Here is a 20852-nt window from a genome sequence, read left to right as displayed (position 1 = left end):
AAATGAAGATTAATTTTTGATATTTGCTTCTTGCTCCCCGCCACTACACACATACATGAACACATACGCATGCGTACCATTCACACATACCTACTGGTTTGTTCTGCTTAAATCTTTTTTGGGAACTACAGGGAAGGTAAAGGACTCATTATTTAATGTTCACAAGACTTCTGGGTAATAGTTTTAACAAAAGATATACTTGTCAGAACCTCCATAATTTTATAACCACATTTCTCATTTTTTTTTTTTTTTTTTGCGGGAAAGTATAAAATGTGGAAGACCTTTCAAAGAAACCTCAGGCTAGACTCTTTATTTGTATGCATGTGGTACTAGGGATTGAACCCAGGGGTGCTCTACCACCAAGCTATATCCTAAGCCCTTTTTATTTTGCATTTTGAGAAAAGGTTTAGCTAAGTTGCTGAGGCTAGCCTTGAACTCACAGTCTCCCTGCCTCAGCCTCCTGAGAAGCTGGAATTACAGGCAGGTGCCACCTCAACCAGCTGTGAATTATTTTTACAAAATAACACCATGGCTTGGTTTACACATGTTGCTTTTTTCTCTTAGAGTTAAAAAGTCTGATTTGGTGGAAACCCCAACTTCCTCTGTAGTAGAATAGTTTTGAGAAAGTCATTTCCTATTTAAGGCAATCTTAAGTAATTCACTTTACTTAGCTTGAGGCACTACAAGTCACAGTGGTGTGAATTTCAATACATATTATTATGATTTCATTTTGAGCTTCTGGAGTCTCATTAGAAAACCCTGGACTCCAATTTATACAGGTGTTTAACTCAGAACTTTGAACCACTACTAGAAGGCCTCAGAGGTACTTTTAGGTGAGGAGATTGAAAAAGAGACATACACATACACTCTATTACTACTACTACTACTACTACTACTACTATTCCTCCTCTAAAACAAAACAAAACAAAACAAAACAAAAATCAGTGCAAAATCAAAGCAAGAGACCAAAGGTTTTTAAGAGCACCATTTAGCAAAGTGATATTCAAAAGAATTAACCCCTAGCAGTAGTGGAACACCCTGGGAAGGTCTCCTGGTTTCCAGAGCAACCAGGGAAGCTCAGGTCCTCCTCTAGGTTCAGGAAGGCAGCCTGGCTTCCTGATTTGAGTGATTGCATTCTAAGACCTAGAGAAAGAGATTTCTCATCAGGAAGCCTCTCAGTTAGTAATTCCCATAAATATTCGTGGCACCACCTCGATAAAACTCCATGGAGAATATACCTTATAATCTTGCAACTGTGCAAATAGCTTCAGAAAAAAAAAACTTTATTAAAACCTCTGGTATGTCAGGGCAATATTAATTACAGGCATTTGTGGCCATGATAGAGGAAATCCATCCTATCCTAGGGGAATTTGTGCTCTTAGATATGGCAACCCAATTATATACAATCCACTCAAGGAGGCTGCTTTGCAATTGATGACTATTTATAGTAACAGTAATGCCCCAAATATTGGGGTGATAAGATTTTTTTTTTCTGCAAAGCTCAAAGTATTTCATGCATGTTTCCTAATTAATATGAGGACACAGCCTCACTTACTATAGTCATCTCAAGTGAGCAATTCAATGCCAATGCACCATGGAACTGTAAAACTGTCCCTGAAAAGGCAGACAGACCTGAGCCCATACAGCACCGTCCCATCCGGGTGAAGGCGGATCATGCGGTTTTTCACTGTCACTCCATGTACAAATGACTTTTTGTCATTTAAGAAATATGTGTCGGGCACCCATAACTGGTCAGCCACTCGATTGTCAAGGGTGAGGTTGAGAGGGATCCCAGAATAGGCGAGCCTTTTATCTCTCCAATATTGTTGGAAATACATGGTCAAGGTATAATCCTGGGGGAAGAAAAAGAAAAGAAAGATTAGTTGCTGCCCATCCATAGGTGTAATTCCTCCATGACTGGCCACATTGAGGTTGAAATCCAAGCTCTATAATGAATATCCAGGAGGAATAGATATCATTTTAAGGCAGAGTGAGAAGCAGTGGTTGTTTCCTTGTTAATGCAAATACCTGGTTTAATGGGTACAGTATATGAACAGATGTGTGTCATGCATATAAATGGTCTGTTTTATTTAGTTAGGAAGCAGAGTAGACAAATTGCCTTTTAAGAGATAGCCACAAAAAAATAAAGAAAAAAAGAAGAAAAAACCATAAAATCAGGGTGCTGGCGGGGAATCTGATCATTCCCCTAAGTGCACTATCTTCCACTAGGGCAGACAGGTGCTTTAACCACCCACAACAGATGAGCTCTTTCTTCTCTCTCTCTCTCTCTCTCTCTCTCTTTCTCTCTCTTTTTCTCTCAGCAAGCAGGTGATTCAGTGAGAAGAAAATGGTAAAAGGGCAAATAAGATGTTGTAATTAAGATGTGGGCAATATATATATATATATATATATATATATATATATATATTCTTTCTTTTATTTTGGCAATCACTATTCAATTCTGGATAATCAAGTCTGAAAATTTGGTCACAAGACATTCCAAATTCCACTGTTTAAAGATCCAAGCTGAAAAATCAAAGGCATGCATGTTAATTCTCTAGTCAGAGAAGAAAAAGTCTCCTCTGTTCCAGGCAGGGTGCTTTCTGAATCCACACCCTATCAGGTCATGTCTGCAAATACCCTCACTTTATGGATGGTGCGAGGTGGATAAAAAAATCAGTTCAAGAGTTCATCCTGAACATCTTCCCACAGCCCATCCAATACTCTTTATGCTGTCTTACCAGGCAGTTCTGGGTGTGGCTAGTTGAAGAACACCTATTTATTACTGCTCTCAACAGTGAGTATAGAAGGTTAGAAAATGATAAAGATCAGATGTCAACCTTGTCTTTAGTCAAGCACAGCAAGAAGAAGTAAGAGAACTCATACATGCTGAGCAATATGTTTTAAAATGGTAAAGACCAAAATAATGAGAACAGAGAGAGGCAAGGAAATCCAAATGAGCTGGAGTATTTTTATTGTTGTTGTTGTTGTTGTTTGGTACTAGGGATTGAACTCAGGGGCATTCAACCACTGAGCTACATCCCTAGCCCTATTTTGTATTTTATTTAGATACAGGGTCTCACTGAGTTTCTTAGTGCAATTTGCCATTTTGAGGCTGGCTTTGAACTTACTATTCTCCTGTCCCAGCCTCCTGAGCTTCTGGGATTACAGACATGTGCCACCGCACTCAGCAACCTGGAGTTTTAAGAGATTTTATCTATGGGGTTGGCAGTATGGCCAGTGGTAGAGCACTTGTCTAGCATGTGCAAAGACTAGCGTTCATTCCTCAGTGCCATTAAAAATAAAGATAAAAAAAATAGTAAATGAAGTAAGAGAGGTTTTATTTGCACCTTGAAGGAAAGGTAGCATTTGAGTAGATGATAAGAAAGGGGAAACTTTTTTCCAGGTACTTCATGGGCAGAGTTCTGTGCCTGCCATTACTTGTGTGGATGCTCACCACCTCCCCCACCTCCAATTAAAGTTTTTCACAGAGCAGTTGGCTCTAAACATAGGTCTCACTTAGCTAGTTAGTAGGCAGAGGGCATGAAAAAAAATGCTTGGGCATCTCACATTTACAGTACTAATGATCTCTGAAGAGTGCTGTTTTGCTGGAATACAGGGCTCATGGAGTGGTGGGCAGCGCTGCACTCCAAGTCAGTGACCAGAAAGTGGACTCAAATGCTAGCTTTGCAGCCAGTCAAAGCCAATGACAGTTTCTGGATAGAAAAGTGATTCTATCCAGTATATCAGTCATGTGTCTCTGTTTACTGTATTCTGATATTTTAATGTCTGGGGCTTTGCTGACCCTCGAGGTACTATCCAGGCCACTATTCACCACCCCACAGGACCAAGGTATACAGACCAAAGTCTGTATGCCCCAGAGAAATTACCAATACTAAGATTTCCAATACTGAGCCTGCTTACCCTATTTCCCTTGTTCCTTCCCAGAGAAACCACAATAAAGTCCTTTCCTATAGCTGCCCCTTTCCCCCGCCTCCTGACCTCCCCCGCCACCCAGTGTCTGTGTGGCTCCACAGGGTATAGGGTCTCCCCTCCTCTTAGGAACTGAGAGGAACCAGCTATCCTGCCAAGGGCAGCTGATTCCTGATCTGTGGGACTCACCATATCCAAAGGGTAAAACCTATATCTTAAAACACTAAGCAGGGAAAACAAAATCTGGATGGCAAAGGTACTGTCAATGGGTAAAAGAGAAAGTGGTAAGGAGTCCAGAGTGAAGCACAAAGTGCTTGTTGGTAGGAAAGAGGGGAGAACAGGTGGGAGGAGGGTTCCTAGCTAGTCATGTCCTGGAAAGTTCACAGATAAAATGTTCAAGTAGAACATCAGGTAAAGAGTGGAACTCCACAGTGCACAGTCTCATCCAGCCATCACCACTGACTTACAGAGGGGAGGGCCTTTAACTAAATCGTATGAAGTCATGGTGGCATAAAGAAGATGGGAACAAATCAGCAGTGGCAGCTAAAGGATTTCCTGTTTGAACATAAACCTCCAAACTCTTTTCTTATTGGAACAAAAGAGTTTCACTTGCTTCTTTCCTTAATTCCCAGCCCCACCTCCTGGCCCCTGAGTCATGAAGTCTAGCACTCTTGACAGAGCCCCCTTCAGAGAGGCCTGCACATGTCTTTCCATGAGAAAGAGGAATACAACAGTGTGTGCTGGGAGACGGGCTGGGGTTTTATTTTGGATGGTGTCGCTCTCCACACCATCAGCAGCACCTCATTTAGGTATTCTGCATTTGCTGATATGACTTGGGTGGGTTGTGGGGAAGAGCATAGGGAATAGAGAGAAGAAAAAAAAAATAGTATTCAAGTCCAAACCTACTGCATCAGCTCTGCCTTGTAAGATACCAACAATTACATCCATGGTGATGCTCATCAGTAGTAGCCCACTTCTTTCCCCTTCTGATACTGGTAGATAAAAGGCAGGGGATGGTAGAATCGTCCACGCCTCCCCCCATTACTTTGCACAGTTGCCAGGCAGTGAATGGAAGATTTTACTGACAAGAAGCCATGCTGCTGCCTCTTGTGATGTGCATTGATAAGCAAGACAGTTAGAGACCATGATGGGGGAAAAGGGCAAATACACTGCCAAGCCTTAACTCATGACCTTTTACCTATCCGAAGTATGACAGTGTTTTTTCCCTACCCCCTGGCCATGGTCCAAACAATCTGATGGGCCATGGACACTGGGTACATCCTTAAAACCAGGAAGCCTTTGTTGTAATGTTTCTAAGGATGAGGGAATGAAAGGTTGGGGACCACCACAAAAGGGAAGGAGGGAGGCAAACTCCTGGTCCCTTAACCTCTTACTTGTTAAAAGCCTCACATGTGTCTCTTTCCGTATATACCAATGTACTACTTCAGCAGCTCCAGCAGCCTGACATTATCACAAGGCCAAGATGTTTGTGCTAGGTGGTGGCACTAAGAAGGGAAGTTCCTGGGATAAATTAACCACCCATTCCTCAAGGCCAGGATGTTACACAAGATACAAAACCATCTTTTGAGAGGCTGGGGCTATGGCTCAGCGGTGGCGAACTTGCCTGGCATGTGTGAGGCACTGGGTTTGATTCTCAGCACTTCATATACATAATAATAGGTCTATCAATAACTAAAAAAATATTAAAAGTAAAACATCTTTTCAAACCATTCCCATGACCAGTGGGAAAAAATCCCCAAATTATAGATTACCCTGCAATCCCCACACATGAATAAATCTTGGACCCCTCCTTTGTTTGTGGGCCAGTCTGACTTCCCCCTCAATCAGTGCTGTTTCCCTTTTCCTCCAGGTGAAGCCCCCCTTCCCCATGGAAGCCTTGTCTGTACTTTGGTGTTCACTCGCCTCAGTTTTGTTTCCTCTCAACACTGGGTCAGAAGTTTGTGTCTCCAATGTCACATGCACTGAGCTCAGGAGGGATCCACCGATGTGTTCTGCTCCTGTCTAATATTACATTAGGCCTCATACTACCTACCATCTTTCTCTCTCTCTCTCTCTCTGGTGATGCTGCGGATTGAACCCAGGGCCTTGTGCATGCTAGGCAAGCACTCTACCAACTGAGCTATATTCCCAGCCACCCTACCATCTCATTAAATATAAAGCATGCATTATTCTTATTACTATTACTAACCCAAATGGAAGAGGAAATAAAAAATTAGAGAATTGATTTGTTATTCCTCTGCTTATCCCCCAACCCTTTTAAGTACAAGTAACTGGAGAAAATGAGATTTGAAGTTGGATACACCTCTCTCAAGGGCTAACACCCTAAAGGATGGGGAGAAAAGCAGTTCTGCATAATAAAGTGAAATGAGCTTTATTTAGTGGGGGTGATGCTTGCAATGGTCTTAGAGTGTGGAGGATCAAGGCGCTGAGGTATTCCTCAGGTTAAATGAGAAGCGTGGCACCCTCAATGTGTCCTGTCCCCACAAATATCAGCACAGCTGCTGTACACATTTGTCTTTTAGAAGTTTTTTTTTTTTTTTTTTTTTTTTTCCCAAAGGATCCTGGAAAAGCTGCCAATGTTCACATTTGGAGTGATGTGGCCTGGATCAAAGGAAAGAGCACAGTCACAAGGAGAGGCCATGCCATTCCCAGCAACAGAAGACACCTTGACATGATAAAAGCTCCAGGAATTAAGAAGAATCTTGGCTGTGGAGGATGAAAGGAAGGACACTGGACTCCTCGCAGAAGACAAGATGAAGATAGAGAATTAAGCTTTTGTTCTTTAACCTAGAAACTCAAGGTGGACTCAGGAGATACCTGGGTTTACAGATAGTAAATGGTTAGCAAAGGTGAGGCCATTCAAAGAACAGCCAGGCAAGCCACCCTGGTAAAGCATGAGACAGATCCCTGCTGCCAGTGTGCCTAGTGATGGCTGGGAAGGGGGTTGGGGAGGTGCCAGGAGACACCAAATGAGACAGTCACCCAATACTGTTCGTTGACTCAGCCCATAAACTCTACCAATTTTGCTGGTAAAGCCCTCTCTTTTGCCAGTCCCTCACAGGATATATCTATTTATTCAGATATTTATTCAGTCATTTGGTAAATATTTGTTAAGTGCCTACCATCTGGGAGGTACAAATGAACTAAATGCAATTTGTTGCCCTAAGGAATTAGCCATCTACCAGAGGAAAATACTGCAGGTATCAGCAATCTAAAAGCAATCTGGATTAAGTACATTACTAAACATGAGGTGATACAGAAGTCACAAAAATCAGTTATTTCTGGGTGAGACAACCAAGGCCATTTTCCTGGAAAAAAATAATTATACAACCTAAACCTTGAGGAAAAGGTGATGAGTCTGGACATTGGACAAGGTAGGTCCTGATAGTCACTAACATCACAGCTGTCTTCACAAAGCCAGCTGCTAGAGGACAAGGCATAGAAAGAGGTGGCTCCACAGGTTCGTCTGAGACCCTCCCCTTCTCCCTAGGATGATCACCCCGCAAAACAAGGCAGCCAGATGGAGGGAACCCCTAGAGAGAAAGAAGGGAGCACAGCAGAGATCCTGAAATGACAGTCCCCCAAGGCAGAGCTTTCGGAGGCTCTCGCGGTTCTGGAAATCAGAACCAGTTGTACTGGTGAGTGCTCTGGTGGTGATGCCACGGTGGTGGCTCCACTCCCTTCCAGTGGGTGATTCGCATGGGGACAAGGTGGGGTCTTCAGGTACCCGGGGGCATTGAACTCCCTGAGACACCAAGAGCCTCTCCCACAGTAGCAGAAGTCCTAAATGTAGCTTCCTTTCCCACTTCTGTCCTTCACAGGGGAGGCCTAAGCACCCGGGGCCCTACATCACAGAGGAACAGAGTGGGGAGCAGTGGGGTTCAGGGAGGAACTGAGAATGGGCTTGGGCAGGGGCCTTAGGAGGACGGAGTGGAAAAGGATGTGGCACTGGGAGTAGGGAGCAGGGAGGAGCTGAGGGCAGGGATGGATGGGGAGTGGAAGGGAGGGACACCAAGAGAAGCAGGATCCACCTGGAAGTGGTGGTGGGGGGTGTTGATAGTAAAAGTCAGAGGAGCAGGGCAGGATGCTTAGGGAAGAGGCAGCCCAGGGGAGGAGTGGCCTCTGTAGGGGAGAGGGCCTGAGCATCAAGCCCCTCCCTGTGCGGTGGGCACAGACTCCTGGAACCTTGCACTGGGAGGGCGGGCCTAATTAGGTTAACCGGCACTAGCATGAGACAGGCTGTCTCCTGGCACCAACTCCTGGCTGTGGCACAACCAGCTATATCAGCACATTTAGACAATGTGTTGGCAGAAGGAGGGGGGTACCGGTCGAAAAGGTCAGAGCTTACAGAAATAGCAGCTGTTGATCGGACTGTGGAGACCAGGACCTGTGTGCAGAAGATGCAGAGTTCTCCTCCACTGTGGGGGAACCCCTACAGACTGAAGAGGACTAATGCTCCACTCCTTACAACACCCCAAATTTTTCAACTTTAGTTCAACTTCTAGCCTTACCAAACTTATTTTGGTTATAATTTGATGTAACTTGATTATGGAAGGCTACTGTTTGAGGAAGGGTTGAGATTTATACCATTTGGAGCATTCTAAAACATCTCACCTATAAGTTAATTAAGTGACACATTCAGTGCAACGTGCATGAATACTGACTTGCCCATTTTGCCAGCAGGCATCTCAACAGACCTGTCTACCTTCAGAATATTTGGCTTTGGGTTAAGGTGCAAGCCAACACTGAAATCAGGGTGACACCAGATAACTGGAAGTATCTAGTAAAGGCAGAGACCTCCCACCTCCTGAACTTCTCTACCTCAAGACCTCTCTGTTCACTTAGCAGTCCAAACCCATAGGCTCACCAGGGAACACTGCTGGGGAAGCCTACACACTGCCATCATCCTTGGTCTCTTGGGATCCTTGGCCAGATTTCTAGTGGTATAGACTGTACCATTTCAGTCTTATTGGCCCCTGAAAGTGGTCTGCGAATCCTGAACCAGGACACATGCTGAGACCCCTCTGGGCCTCTGCTCTCCCAGGTCCAGCTGTGTCTAAGTGTTGTCCCTACTGGAAAACCTCCTGGTTTATCTGGTGTACACCTGAATGGGTTCCTGTGAACACTGTAGCTTTGAGATTCAAATCCCAGTGCAAGAGCTCGGGCAGTGAGGTGGAAAACCCAAGTGTATCTGCATCCAGTATTCTTTAGTCCACTGAGAACTGGAAATCTCTGGATTATACTGCATGTCTATTAGCTATTTCAGGTAATTATGGTTGGTTTAAACTATAGTACATCATCAAAATCAGTAGATAATAGAGTGTCTTGTCAATCCCTTTCTGTTTTGTAAAACTTTCTGAAGTATTTAGGATTAGCAGGAAAAAGAAAGGTTCAAGTAAGGAGTAATCAAAACAAAGGTTCTCTCTTAAAAAGAACTTTACAAAATCATTTTGAATCCATGATCATTTGTACCTCTGGGCTTCTTTTTAGAAATCATACAGCCCTTTGGTGATCTAAAGAAACCACAGGTCTTCTTTCTCTCGTTGTCTTATGTTTGTGTATCAAATCAGTTAACAGGAAACACTGACTTTCAAGGGACACACGATCTCACTTTCTTCCACATGTCTTCACAGAGTGGTGGCAATACCAGTGATTGGTAAATCATTTGTCTTTCTGCAATTTTTTCCTCATTCAAACAAATATGACAAAATGGTTATTAGGTTTTGCTCCAGATTATAAAACACTATTTTCTGTAAAAGTTTAAAGATGTAGTTCCTGAGTGAGGCACCAGGATTAATCCAGGTTCTGTGGTTAGGAACCAGGATTTCTCTGTAGCAGTAGGAAGGGGCAGGGATGGTGGGAGATCCACCTGGGCAGTTGAGGAAAGTACTGCTAAGCTCTTCTAGCTGCAGGATCCCTGCTAGTTGTGGGTGGGGAGCAAATATTCTTGAACATAAGCCACCCACGAATCGGGCATTTATGCACAAGTAACTGTCCTTTCAAAATCTCCCAAGAATATACAAGTTGCAATACCAATAGCAAAAGAACAGAATAAAAATTCCACTCATCTTTAGATGTATAATTGAAGCAGCTCAATTATACTGGAATATAATATATAAACAACCAACAGGACAAATAAAAAACTGGAATATAATATATAAACAAGTAACTGGAATATAATATAAACAACAAAGTTTCTTCCTTCTTGTACAAATCTCTTGGCATTGATCACATTAAAATGACAAGCGTACTATTTGTAAGTGAAAATATTGCTCATTATTCTGAAATTAAGTAATTGACTTAGTTCCTCAGCACAGGAAATGAAGAAAAATTTGCCATTTCTGAGAAAGAAATACAATCTCTAAACCAAATTTAAATATTTCACTGCAGCTGTGAAAAACCACAGGACACCTGCATTTGCATCTGGTTCAGCAAAGTTTATGGTACCAAACCTTGCAGGTAAGTTGTTCTTAGGTCCAGGAAGACGGGAAATTGTTCAGAGAAGCTTACATAAGCATTAGGTGGTGGGGACTTCCTTTGCAGGCATTCCTGCAACTAAATTTAGGCTGTGAAAATTATGCCATTTCTACTAACAAAATGCATTTTGAAAATTCCAATCTGCTCTATTTTAAAATGAGTGTTTAATATTCTAATCATATATTTCTTTCCCTCTCTTCCTTCTTCCTTTTTGTTCCAAGCATTCATGGACCAACAGACCTGCTGGAGGCTTGGCATCCAAAGATAAGGAAGACACGACAGGTAGTTCACAATCTGGGCATGGGGAGTGGGACATAAAATTGAACTAAAGAAAATTAGCGTAATTAAGAGAAGATTTATCATCAAAATGTCCAAGTATCAAATTAGCTTCCTATTGACCTGGAAAACAAGGGGAGCCCACCTGTTGGGGCTCAGAGAAGGATACCCCAAAGTGAAGACCTCAGAAGCAATATCTCTTTTTGACCTTCTCAGCTTTCCCATCTACCCGCCTCATTCTCCTCAGAAGCAAACCATGAAAACTAGAATTCCTCTTCCCCAAAGTGAGTCATAGAAACCAGAACCCCTTTTCCTCCAAATAGTAAAAAAAAAAACCAAAAATATCACTCTAATTCCACATCCCCCCCGCCCCCCCCCCAGCATCTTTCGGTGTAAAAGCTCACCAAAAAAATTTTTTTGACCTCCTTTTTTTGATTGTAGGTCTGAAAAGCCCTATCTCAGAAAGTGTTCTACCCCATAACCAGAACGAAGGAATGCTGCAAAGAGAGGCTAGATTCTAGGCGTCCATGGTTTCCCTTCCTCTATTACTATCAGTTCACATTCTTTTCATCCAATCATATTTCTACAGTCATCTATGCTTCATCAAGTCTAAGCATAAAAAGGGACAGTTCACCCTGGGACTTTGGGTCTTCAATCTAAAGACTCCAGTGTTATGTAAATCTAGAGTCCAATAAATTTGTTGTTTTTCTTTTGTTAACCTGTCTTTTGCTATAGACATATCAGCCATGAGCCTTACCATGGGCAAGAAAGGCATTACCCCTTTTTCACCTGTACACACTTCATACCTGAGTCTAGTCTCTGTTAATTGCTAAGACTGCCTGCTACATATTCTGAATTTTTAGCATCAGAAAGGCCACAATGTGATGAGGCCATAAGTGTACAATAATGCAAGAGAAATGTATATTTGAGGGGCATTTAACTAAGCCCTGACCATCTTCCAGGGCTGTGTTAGTCGGCTTTCTGCTACTATGAAAAAATACCTGAGAAAATAAATTTTTAAGAAGAGATTTATTTTGGCAAAGCTTTGGAGGTATCAGTGAAATGCTCCTTAAATGTATACTTCTGCATATTTGCAAGGGGGAGAGTGTGAAAATGGGGAAGAAAGTCACTGAGGTTTTCAATCTTCCTATATCCATTTTACCTACCAAAATGGTCACAGTATGTCTTTCATTTATCCATCTAAATACTAAATAATTCATAAGATGAACTAGTTATTGCTGCATGAAATCTAAAAGAGGTGGTGAAAATAGATATGTCTCCTAGTTCCCTACAGCCATCTGAAAAATTCGAATAGGATAGGAATTGTTTCCAAAAAGTTTGTTTACAAGTATGAAAATATACTGCAGAGATTTTTCGGATTTAAACAAGTTTGAAAAGCAAAGTAATTGTACTGACCTACATTCAAAAAATGAATTGTAGTATCAGAAGAAGTTGGACAAACTCAAGCTAAGGAATCAGGAAGATGTAAGAGAAATACCCTTAGCTAAATAGACTCTCCAGCAGGAGCAGGTGCTGGTTCACCAGCTTTGCAGGGTGTGGTGGAACAGGATGTGACAGAATCACTGGGTTGGCATGGTTGGCATCCTTGCCATGTGCCTTCCTTGGGGAAGTTACCTAATTGCTCAGATTCTCAGCAACCTCTTGTGTAAAGATGAGGTGAATATGCTCATTTTACAAAAGTGTTCTAGCCATTAACTGAGCCAACAATGCTCCCCACCATGCTGGACTCAGAACAGGCCATTGGAAAATTCTACTCTCCCTTCCTTCATCCTAGAGTAAAGACAGTCACCCCTGAAAGATGCCCCTCCAACACCCACTGTAAAAGCACCCAAACATGTTATTCCACACCAAATTACAAAGGAAAAGATGTGGCTAAGAAACACACAGCCTCACACATTAGAATTCTTCATAATCTCTAAATGAGGTTCCATCCCTCGCTGTCAAGTACCAAGTTCCATATTCTACCCAATATCCAAATACAGCCCAGACACAGTCTTGTTTCCATAAATCTATCAGGTCACTGGATCTTTCAAAAGCTTTATCCTGCTGTAAAATTACTTTGAAATTATAGCTTAAAATTAAGCAGAAATCATAATAGCTATAACACTAATAAAAATAAAAATACCATCAGCCATCCTTGTCTGGCCTAATGGCTGCAGCTGATCATAACCTGGGCCACCCTTCCTGTGCTACAAGGGTCACCTCCTACCCACGCCTCCCCACTAAATCTTTAGAAAAACGAATTTTATAGTCAAGTGACCCCTTCATATAAGAATTTTTTTTCACTATATGTCATCTCTGCAGCCTCCTTTAATTGGGAGTTGGAATCCTACTGGAGACTTTTTAAGAAATGGTTACTTATTCTCCCAAATCAGGAACCAAGGAACTGGGAGAAAGGACCATTCCTCATTTCACATTCCTGAACACCTTCCAGGAATGTTGGAGTCAGAATTCTGTTAATGTGACCAAAAAAAAAAAAAAAAAAAAAAAACCTGAGAAAATCAGCTTTTGAGAGAAAAAGATTTATTTTGACTCATAGTTTTAGAAGTTTCATTCTATAGTCAGTTGACCCATTGCTTTTGGGCCTATGGTGAGGCAGTACATTATGGTGGGAGCATTTGGTGAAAAAATGCTGCTCACTTCCTGGTTGCCAGGAAGCAAAAGAAAGAGAAAGGTTTAGGATCCTATTGATATTTGGACCTGGAATGTCACTCAAATGCTCATGTGAGGAAGGCTTGGTCCCCAGTGCAGCAAGGTTCAGAGATAGAGATTTAGGGAAATTATTGAATCATAAGGGTTCTGATCTTACAAATGAATTGACACATCGAGATATCAGTGGAATATTGATGACTGTTGAGAAGTGGTAGGAACTCGAGGAGGTGGAACCTAGTTGAAGGGAGTGAGTCCTTGGAGGGTATGCCCTTGGGGACTACATCTCATCCCTGGCCCTTTCTCCCTCTCTCCCTCCATCCTTCCCTCCCTCCCTCCTTTTCTCTCTATTACTCTGTTTTCCAGCTGCTAAAGTAAGTATCTCTGATCTACCACATCCACATCCTGTCTGCCATGGTGCCATGTCTCACCTCAAGTCCACAGCAATGGAGACAGATTACCCTGAACTAAAATCTCTGAAACTGTGAGTCAAAATAAATCATTCCTCTTTTTAAGTTGTGTTTCTCATGTGTTTTGTATTTTGGTACAATAATTAGAATCTGACTAATATAGGTCCTGATATACCTTTCAAAGGCACATGCCTAATAACCTAACTTTCTCCCACTAGGCCCCACCTCTTAAAGGTTCCACTACCTCCCAACAGCACCACAGGAATTTACTATGTTGGCCTTTGGGGACACTTATCCAAACCACAGCAAGAGCTTTGTTCTTCCATCAGTGTCTTTGGTTCATTCTACTTTTCTGATATTTTCATGAATAGATACAGCTGAATCTTTCTGTCCAGAGCACCCCGAGTTTAGTACGTCCAAAATTAACTCATTACCTTTCTGTCCCAAATGTGTTATCCATTATGTACTTATCTACCCACTCAATCAAACCAAAAATAGAAGCACTATGCAGATCTTTTCCTTCTTTCTTTAACCTTCAACAGTCACTCAGTTGCTATGCTCTGTTGATATAACTTCTCAAATGTCATCCATATCTAGAATCAGATCAGAAGGTCAGCAGTAGCAGCAGCAAGGGTTAGAGTGTTTCCATTGATGTCATTATGGCAACAGATTCAAAGAGGAGTTCATGAACTCCCAAATTGTGTCCTAGAAGAATACTTAGCTGTGGTGTTTGGAGCATACCACACCTAACACCAGACCTCAAATACATGATGGGTTAAACAGGAGAATATATCAGATGACCAGACGTGTTACACTCTATATGGGAGCATACATTCTAATGCCACACAAACACTACATGAATGACCTTTTGGAATGTGCTAGTAAACCAGGGTGTCACTGCATATTCTCCTTTATTTTAAATGAGTGTATCTATATGAACTATTCTCACTACATAAAGTGTATTTACGTGTGAATGTATGTGCATAATCAGACACACTGTTCTATTTTCCAGCAAGTATTTTCAATTAATAGATTTTCAAAAGGAAATGCAGTGGTTCTCAAATTATATTGTTTATCCCAAGATGCTCTGTGAATTGACTATGAAAAATAGCATAATGTGTAGACAAAGGGCCTTCAATCCTGTAAAGATACTTGAACAACTGGGATAACTAGAGACTGGTGAGTGACTTTTCAACATTCTGATTGTGTGTGATTTATCAACTCCCGGCAATCCATGCCTCTGTGCTCATCCTTTTTTTTTTTTTAAGTATAATAACTGCAAATGATCATGAGCTTAAGAATTCTACATTTTAAAATAGTGAATAACATCTCTTAGTTTACAGGGCTTACAGAGTTTGCATTGCTAGATTTGCTGAGCTGATTTTCACCTAAAATTAATCTCTTTGAATCCCTAAAAAGAACAGAAAAAGCAAAACCAAAACAAAATATATAAATAATTATATAGAAAGAAAAACATTTATTTATTATAAAATAATGAATATTTTTGCTTTAAAATAAGTCCCCACTCTTCCACTCACACTATGAAAATCCAAGTAACCTGGTATAAGTGCCTCTCTATCAGAATTTTTCAGTGAATTTCCTCACCGCAAAGATAAATCATGTGGATTAGTGATGCCACACGTTTTAAAGGATTTTCAATATCTAAGAAGTTGTGCTATTTTTAGTCATGAAGCCATTAATTTTTGAGATCATGTCTATTTCTGGTTACAGCCCAAAACTTGTTAGGATATTGCTGTTAGACTAATTACTATTTTAAGAATAGTACATTTCATAAAACTGAAAAATATTAGTTTAATAGTTGTTCTTTCTGAATTATTATTATCTTCAGCAGAAATAGTTGAATTGACATCTCAGCATGGAATTGCATTAAGTAGTCTTATCCTCTGGGATATTATAATCAAACCTGGATAGTCAGAAAGAAACTAGGATGCAGGGGTTTTTTTGTTTTTGTTTTTTGTTTTTGTTTTGAACCTAATTGAGCATGATGCTGATAAAGAGTGAGAAACACTAGTGTTAACCCTTTGAATACAGAACAATGGCATTTCATTCCTGTTTTTTGAAAAACAAAACTACCCCATACTCTCATTTTTGCACCATGCCTACAAATTACTTAGCTGCGTTTGGTGTGAGTAATAAACTGTCCTTTCTCTTTGACCCGTGAGATCTTCTAGCGTCCATGAAACAGTAGTAAGCTAGCTTGTTAGATTGCAAGTAGGGCAAAATCTGACTCTCCGCCACTCTTGACACAGACTCTCCTGCTTCTCCTCTTTCCTAACTGGCCTATATTTTTTGCTGCTCCTTTCAATTCCTCTTTTTATTCTTAATGTTGGAGGACCCCACTGTTCCTTTTTTTCTGCACCACTGTCTACCCAGTCACTCAACCAAAACTGATCTCTTCACTACCTGCACTTATTCCCTCGGTGATTGCTTCTAGATTCATGGCTTTGAAGTACATTTATGTTTGGAATTCCCATATTTGATCTTCAACCAAATACATATTAAACTCCCTCATCACATCTCAGTTGAACTGTTGATCTTATCCTCAAAACAGATCCAGTGCCGTCTTCCCAATTCATGTGATGGAAGTCCATCCTTGAAGCTATTCGAGTCAAAATCCACACCATCATTTTTTCACTCATCTCTTCTCTCGTCTTTTCCTCAAGAATTCATCTGAGGTTCTGTTCACTCCATATTAAAAACAAACCTTGGATCCATCCTTTCTCATCACTATTGGTAGTGATCTGGCCTACTTTTCTCTCCTGCTCCCTATTCGACTAGCCTCCTAAGTGATTCCTTATACCCCCTTTTCCACAGCCTTGTCATCAATAGAGCAGCCTGAGAGATTTATGGGCAATCATATCATTTACTCTTCAAAACTCGATAGTGGGTCCTGGTTTCATAGAAAGTAAAGCCCAAGTTGACATGTCAGGCCCACCCTGTCTCTGACCTCATCTTCTGCTACTGTCACCTTTGCTAACTTAGTTCTAGCAGCAGCATCCTTTGTGTTGTTCCTCAAACAACCCAAACATCCTCCTCCCTTTGAGTTAGTTGTTTCTTCTGGCTGACTTCCTTACCTGTCAGTCTTTGCTCAAACTCTCCTTTTCAATAAGCTTTTCCTGGCCATATAAAACTTTGCCCTCTGCACCCTCATCCTTTTAACCCCCATCATATTCTGGATAATATATCTATTTATTGCACATATTTATTATGCTTCCTTCCTCCCTCCCCTTGAAAGAATCAGCTGCATGCCTGCAGGAGGTCCTACCTCTTCTATATTTTCGGTTCACAAGTATACTTAGCACCACGGACAGTGTCTACCTAGCACAGTATAGGAGTTGCATACATGTAGAAGTTCTGTAGAAGCTGGATAGCTGGTGGATCTCTTCAGAAAACGTCTAAATATGCTTCCACTAAGTGTTCCAGGTTGGTTGGCAATCTTGGGTCACTTTCAGTGAAAATTTCTCTGCAGTATAAAATCAAACCTCAAATCCAGATTAGAACAGGTGTGTGATATAAATTCTCTCAGAGGATGCTCTCTGGGCCACCTGAAGACCACAGGAGACACACAATTCCTTGTCATCATCCTTTGAAGGGTAGAGATTTTTGTTGTATGACACTCTTTCCCGTGGATCCCTGTGAGTGCACCAGTTCTGTGAGGCCTTAATTTAACCCTCTGCCTTGTGGAGTTCCCCAGTTCTCCAGTCTTCTGCTTATGACTGGCAATTAACACTCACAAGAGCAAAGGACCCAGGCCTTCTACTTTCCAAATGCACACTACAGCATTTTCATTTGCACCTTTCTGTCTCAATTTCTATCCTTTTTGTGTGACTCCTGGGGCTTTTAAAAATTTTCTTATGAATAAGGTAATACATTTAAATAATGTGTATCTAGTTTATTTACAATCTCCAATGCCTTTCTTTGGAAAGTTCTCTAGAATTTCTAGTCAGCTACATTAACTGGACAAGAAGTCCCCATATCATTAGTCTACCAAGGGGTTACTTCTGTCTCCAGGCTAGTCCCAGTATGGTCACCCAAATACCTCCAAAGGACACTCCTCTGTCCTCATTTGAATCAGTATTTGGGCAGGTGTCACAGTTAAAAAAGAGCATATTCCCTTAATTTTTGCACAGACTCTGAGACACCCACTCTTCTTGCCTTTGTACTATACTTACTGTTCTGCTTGGGGGTCCTGGGGTGTCCAGTACTTCCTATCTGTCTAAATGTTATACTGCCCTCAGGCTCGATCTCTGTTCCTTTTCTCCTCCTTCCTCTCTTCCAAGGCGATCCTATCCATTCCTAAGGTGTTAAACAAAATCTTTATAGCTGACAATTCCCATTTCTAACTGAAAACGAGAGACTTCTTTGAGCACTGATATCTTATACAATTGCTCTCCTGACAGCTCTGTTTTTCAGTCTCTTTTCTCATTTTATTCCCTAATGCAGTCAGAGGACCCACCCAAGCTGCACTAGGTCAGATTCATAGGAAGTAGAGCCCAGAGCTGCTGGTTTTTAAAAGTTGCATTTGTAATGCTTAATTTTGCTTGTTATTAGTCTTATACCATTTGTATTTGGTCTCACTACTATTTTGATTTAAACCTTTCAGCTTCACAAAAATCAGAAAACTCTATTTCCTATAATCAACAATCTATTTTTAGAAAACATGCACATGTGTACTGAAACGTGGGCAGAAGAACAGTTCCCACCATGCTCTCCCACAATCTGAGGAGAGTCTGTTCTGAGTGAGGTGCAAGAACACAGTCTTCCACTTGCTTCCGGGACTCTAATGGATGCCAATATGGTGTTGCCCAAACCATAAGAGTAGGAAGACACAGGACACAGCTCTAGCAGCACAGGTTCTCAGCTCATTGCCACACAGGTGTTGGAGGACTGTTTCAGAACAGCAACCTGCCTTGTTCCTCATTCCAGGGCCTGTTGATATAAATAGCCATAGCCACCAACCCAATATGCGCTGTTAACTTCCCACCAAGTAGCTGTTTCAGTAAAATGCAGAATAGAAATGAAAATTTCCAAGTACTACTGATTCAGTACAGGATAACTTACTTATTTATATCATGTCATAAGGGATATTTTTGCATCCAACAGTATATTCATATAATGGTATATTCATATAGAAGTTCTTTATTTTCATGATATTTAGACATTCTTGTATGTTCAATTTCTTTATGCTGATAAGTGATGGTTATACTTGATTTCTCTAATACCTGTTCCTGGTAAATATAATCAGATGTTTCTAATTATTCCCTTTCCATCCTGAAGCAGATATATCACCCACATAGGTGGAAGATTTAGTTCACAAAGAGAAGGTGAAATGTCTGTAGTGTTGACAGAAATCAAGGGCTGGGGATGTGGCTCAAGCGGTAGCGCGCTCGCCTCACATGTATGTGACTCAGGTTCGATCCTCAGCACCACATACAAACAAAGATGTTGTGTCCACCGAAAGCTTAAGAAAATAAATAAAAATTCTCTCTCTCTCTCTCTCTCTCTCTCTCTCTCTCTCTCTCTCTCTCTCTCTGTCTCCCTCTCTCTCTCTCTCTTAAAAAAATCAAGAATGCATGAATTTGACTATAGAAGTGACCATATTTTGGTTAGGAAGCTGGTAAATAAACATGGACTATTAAATTAGTCAAATAGAAGAGCATAATTTTAATAAAATAAGGGCACTCCTCAGCTGGGAGCTGTGGAATTGTTAAATGTAATCTCCGATGCTATTCACATTCAAATGAGTTCAAAGGGGTTATGACGCAGAGTCCTGGACCAGCTAAGACAACTCCACTGGAGGCCCTTGAAAGCACACTTTTATGTAGCATCCAGATGGTGATTTAAAGCAGCAAAAGGTCCCTATTCACCAAGGCACTGGTTAGAGCATCAACTATCAAGCTAATTGTACATTTTCCTGATTTTGTGAGTAATGTTGGATATTAAAATACAGGTTTTCCATATGAGTTGCCTTAAGTTGGATAGGAGATAGACTATTTTTAGTGCAAGAACAATAATTCAAAGTGTCCTTTATGTTTCCATCCTTTTGCAGGCTGTGCAGGAACCATGCAGCTAGGATTCAGCCACTGTTTGAATGATTACACAGCTTATAGGTACCTTTCCTTCTCCCCCATGAGTTTGGAATTGTGCATGCCAGATTTAGTTGTAACATAGCCAAATATGTCAATTAATTAGCTGCTGTGTTAATCAGAATTAGAGTTTATAATTTATAACTAGAAATATAATTAACAGCTGGTAATTGAATCAGTCATGATTCACTTGCTTTTCATTCACCTTTAAAACTGTCATCACATAAAATGTATAGGATGTGATATCACAAAAACTACAATCCTTTTAGTTGTCTACTGGTATGTTCTGACTCAAAATCCAACACCATATTCTAATAAGCTTTGGTCAAGGTTAAACGCAACAGTACTAAGAGACAGACATCTATAATGATCCATTGATGCCGTTCTTAGCCTCTGCAGCCCTTGACTAAACTCACCTTAATGACTAAATGCCTACAGTGATCTGATTGCTTTCCAATGCAGGGCATGCACCAGAGAAAAATGTCTAGAACTTAATCACTTTATGCTAGGACTTCCCAGAACTGACATAAATGTTGGGAGGTTCCCTGGAGCGTGACAACTCTAGCCACCAAGCTTCTCCACCTCACTTCTCCATGCTGCTGTGATGCCTTCCCTCTAGACTGGCCCAGGGACAGTGTGCTCATGCACATGTGGATGGGAGAAGGAGAGAGAGAAAGAGAGAGAGAGAGAAGGAAATGAACTGGTATAGCTGAGATTCAAACATTATGCCAAAAGTTAAGGACACTGAAGTACAGAGTGAGCATTCCTATGGAATACAAACTCTTGATGATAATTAAGGATTCCAGCATTACATTTTTTTCTCTGAACTCCTGTTACTGAAGCTGCTGGACTTGACAGGAAGCCATATCTGCCTCTGGTCAGTTTCATCAGCACTACTTTGAACCACACTTAAGGCACCAATACCAGTCTACCAGTTCATAGTCTGGCCAAGGCCAGG

General features: G+C 41.2%; 1 protein-coding gene across 2 annotated transcripts in view; it reads right to left on the bottom strand.

Moving 5' to 3' along the window:
- Nucleotides 1–20852, bottom strand: part of Gabrb3 (gamma-aminobutyric acid type A receptor subunit beta3) — a 220202-nt gene that overhangs the window by 66772 nt on the left and 132578 nt on the right. For both annotated transcript variants that reach the window (XM_076851271.2, XM_076851270.2), the window contains exon 4: nt 1633–1853. In XM_076851271.2, the coding sequence (XP_076707386.1) occupies nt 1633–1853 (221 nt within the window). The remainder of the gene's footprint in view (nt 1–1632; nt 1854–20852) is intronic.

This window comes from Callospermophilus lateralis, chromosome 3 (assembly GCF_048772815.1).
Source record: "Callospermophilus lateralis isolate mCalLat2 chromosome 3, mCalLat2.hap1, whole genome shotgun sequence".
Classification (NCBI taxonomy): Eukaryota; Metazoa; Chordata; class Mammalia; order Rodentia; family Sciuridae; genus Callospermophilus; species Callospermophilus lateralis.
This window is presented reverse-complemented; position numbering and strand designations above follow the sequence as displayed.